Raw genomic sequence first — 2,826 nt, 5'->3', positions numbered from 1 at the left:
ATCTAAAGTAAGCATGTACGAACTGTTCAAACGACAGTAAGTGTTCTCGGCTATTCTACTTTTTTCTTGATTATTAGGTCTCTCGGTAAAAGCCCAGGCCCAGAGTGCTACTCGGGGCAGTTGATTAGAGCACGGGAGTTCGTTGAAGAACGCACAATCAGTGTTACTGGCAATAATTCTATAAAAAGTTTTGCTGAGTGTGGATGAATGTGCTAACGATATAATATGTCAAAGAATTGATTTTTGAAATATCTGCTTTTTTACCTAAATAAATTTGAAAATTGCAACAAAAATAAATTTTAGATATAAAAAATGGTGTTGTATTAACTGACGTAGCAAGAGGCCAATGTTTGTCATCAAATTTTGGATTTATCCAATTTGTGGGCGCGGCTCCAGCAGCTAGACATCGCCACCTCCCAATTTTCGTCTCAAAAATTGTTGTTTGCTCGATTGTGATTGGTTGAGCCTGTCTTTTGAAACGACTCTTTTTTTGATTAATGGAATGTTTAACAAAATCAATGGAATTACTTGAAAAACTATTTTTCCTTTTAGTACGCGCATCAAAAGTAGACTTTCTAAAAAGAATATTATCAGATATGTCTACTTTTTTATTTTTTTTCCTGTTTTCAGTGTAGTTCTGAGCAGAACTTATTAACAAATTTTCTAGCGTTTCATTAGATAAATTAATATTCAGCTTATTTTGCTCAGTTTCAATCTGACTAGCAGCTGGTTCAAAAACGTTGTTGATAAATTCAGCGTCTAGCGTTTCGTCAATCGAAATGTTACTTTCTTGATCTATAAATCTTTCACTTTTTTCACGTTCACTTGAAAAATATATCAGCTCTTCAGGAGTTAGTTCTAAATTTTTAAGTTCCCTTTTGTCCCATGAAATATTTTTACTAGATGAAGTTGTATTCAGGGGTTTGTCTATGGGTCTCGATCCTCCAGATTTCTTCTTCCTTTCAACGTTGTCGACAGTGTTGCCAATGGCTTTGATGTTCGGATCGTAACTGTGAATGCTGAAGCCACCTGCTTTTTTCGGCGCTTTTATGTGTATGGCTACGACCTGAAAGATGGAAGTAGATTTAGTCTCTGATGCACTAACATTTTGAAAAGATAATCACTTACGTTCACTTACGTTCGGAAAGTTTTCTTCACAATTTAAATTTTTCAATAAATTTATCAATTTCGAGTTTAAAAAATTTAATTTTAAGTTATTAACAGTATTGGAAAATTTATTTAATTAATAATTTTCAAATCCTGTTGTATTTCGCCGACTAAAGAAAGTGAAAATGGAAAACACTAATCCTAACATAACCGCACGGACAAAGAAGGTGACCAATAAGATGAGTAATATTGCGGGATTGCACCTGTGTGATGGTTGTAGGAAAGTAAATGAAGAAAGAATAAAAACACTGACTAATTATGAGGAGGAAGGATTGCTTGTTGGAAGAAAACAGTTGGAAGAAAAAATGGCAAATGAAGTCAGATGTCTAACTCAGATGATGGAAAAAGTCACATTTAGAGAAGAGATGCTAAAAGAACAGATGAGGGAACAAACTAACTTGAAGAATAGTCTCAATGAGGTAAAAAATCAGGTAGCCAAGGAAGAGGAAATGACAAAAAAGTGGAATGAAGTAGTTAAAGGTAATATTGAGAGTTTGACAACAAATGTCAAGGAAATACATTCATCGGTGCTGGACACAAAAAATCATCTGGATGTTGCTAATGAAAGAGATATCCGTCGAAACAATTTAATCATTTACAACATACCAGAAAATGAAAGTTTTTCTTGGAAAGCTGATAAAGAGAAAGTGCTTCAGTTGTTGAAGGAGATAACTGATGAAAACTTGGAGAAGGAGGTTTCAAATGTATTCAGACTTGGTAAAAGGGTGAATGATCAAAAGCCAAGGCCTATTTTAATTAAATTATTGAATTTAACTACTAAAAACCTGATACTAGAAAACTGTTTCAAACTGAGGAGGAGTAAATCATTCAATGGAGTCTACATTAATCATGACCTTATTAAATTAGATAGAGATATTTGTAAACAGCTTCTCGATGATAAAAAGAAGAAAATTGCAGAAAAGGACGACATTAATAACTGGATATTTAAGGTAAAAAGACAACCAGGTGAGTTTCATGTATTTGTTTTTAAAAAGACAAATTTATAAAGAGATCAAAGTCAAGAGAAGGCAGTGAGTTTAATTATAATCCTAGTGTGGTAAAGAATCCTAATGATGTGCTAATGTTTTGTATACCAATGTTGATTGTCTCACAAATAAATTTTCAGAATTGAACCTATTTTTAGAGTCATCGGATTTAAAGTATGATTTAATAGTTATAAATGAAGTAAAGCCTAAAAATGTTAAAAACTCTTCATGGAACATTAACGAATTTAATTTGCCTGGATATAGTTACCTGGTTTCAAATTTCTGCAAAGCAAGTTATCGAGGTATTATGTTATATTACAAAATCAATTTGCAGCTGTTTAGTGTTCAACTGGATTCCAAATTTGATGAATATTTGTGTGCCAGGATTAACGTCAGAGATCAAAATTTAAATTTAATGGTAATTTACAGAAGTCCTAATTCAAGTAATGATAATAATGACAATCTCATTGGTGTCTTGAATGAGTTTGGTGATTTGTCTGGTAGACATCTTGTTTTGAGTGATTTTAATTTTCCAGATATAGATTGGAAGCTGAGAGTTTGTGCAGGTTCTGACTACAAGATTGAAAATAGATTTTTGCAGCTTATTGATGATAGGTTTTGGCTGCAGCATGTCAACGAACCAACAAGATATAGAACTTACAGTTGTCCTCAT

At 32.9% G+C, this 2,826-nt stretch overlaps 1 protein-coding gene across 1 annotated transcript in view; it reads right to left on the bottom strand.

The window, feature by feature from the left end:
* Nucleotides 1–2,826, bottom strand: part of HELRODRAFT_184099 (hypothetical protein) — a gene marked incomplete at both ends in the record, with an annotated part of 4,470 nt that extends 1,644 nt beyond the window's left edge. Inside the window, 3 exons of the mRNA XM_009015792.1 lie at nt 24–193; nt 333–1,019; nt 2,795–2,826. Of these exons, the coding sequence (XP_009014040.1) occupies nt 24–193; nt 333–1,019; nt 2,795–2,826 (889 nt within the window). The remainder of the gene's footprint in view (nt 1–23; nt 194–332; nt 1,020–2,794) is intronic.

This window comes from Helobdella robusta (assembly GCF_000326865.2).
Source record: "Helobdella robusta unplaced genomic scaffold HELROscaffold_160, whole genome shotgun sequence".
In the NCBI taxonomy this organism is placed as follows: Eukaryota; Metazoa; Annelida; class Clitellata; order Rhynchobdellida; family Glossiphoniidae; genus Helobdella; species Helobdella robusta.
Note: the sequence above shows the minus strand (reverse complement) of the source record. Positions and strands in the feature narration are given on the sequence as shown.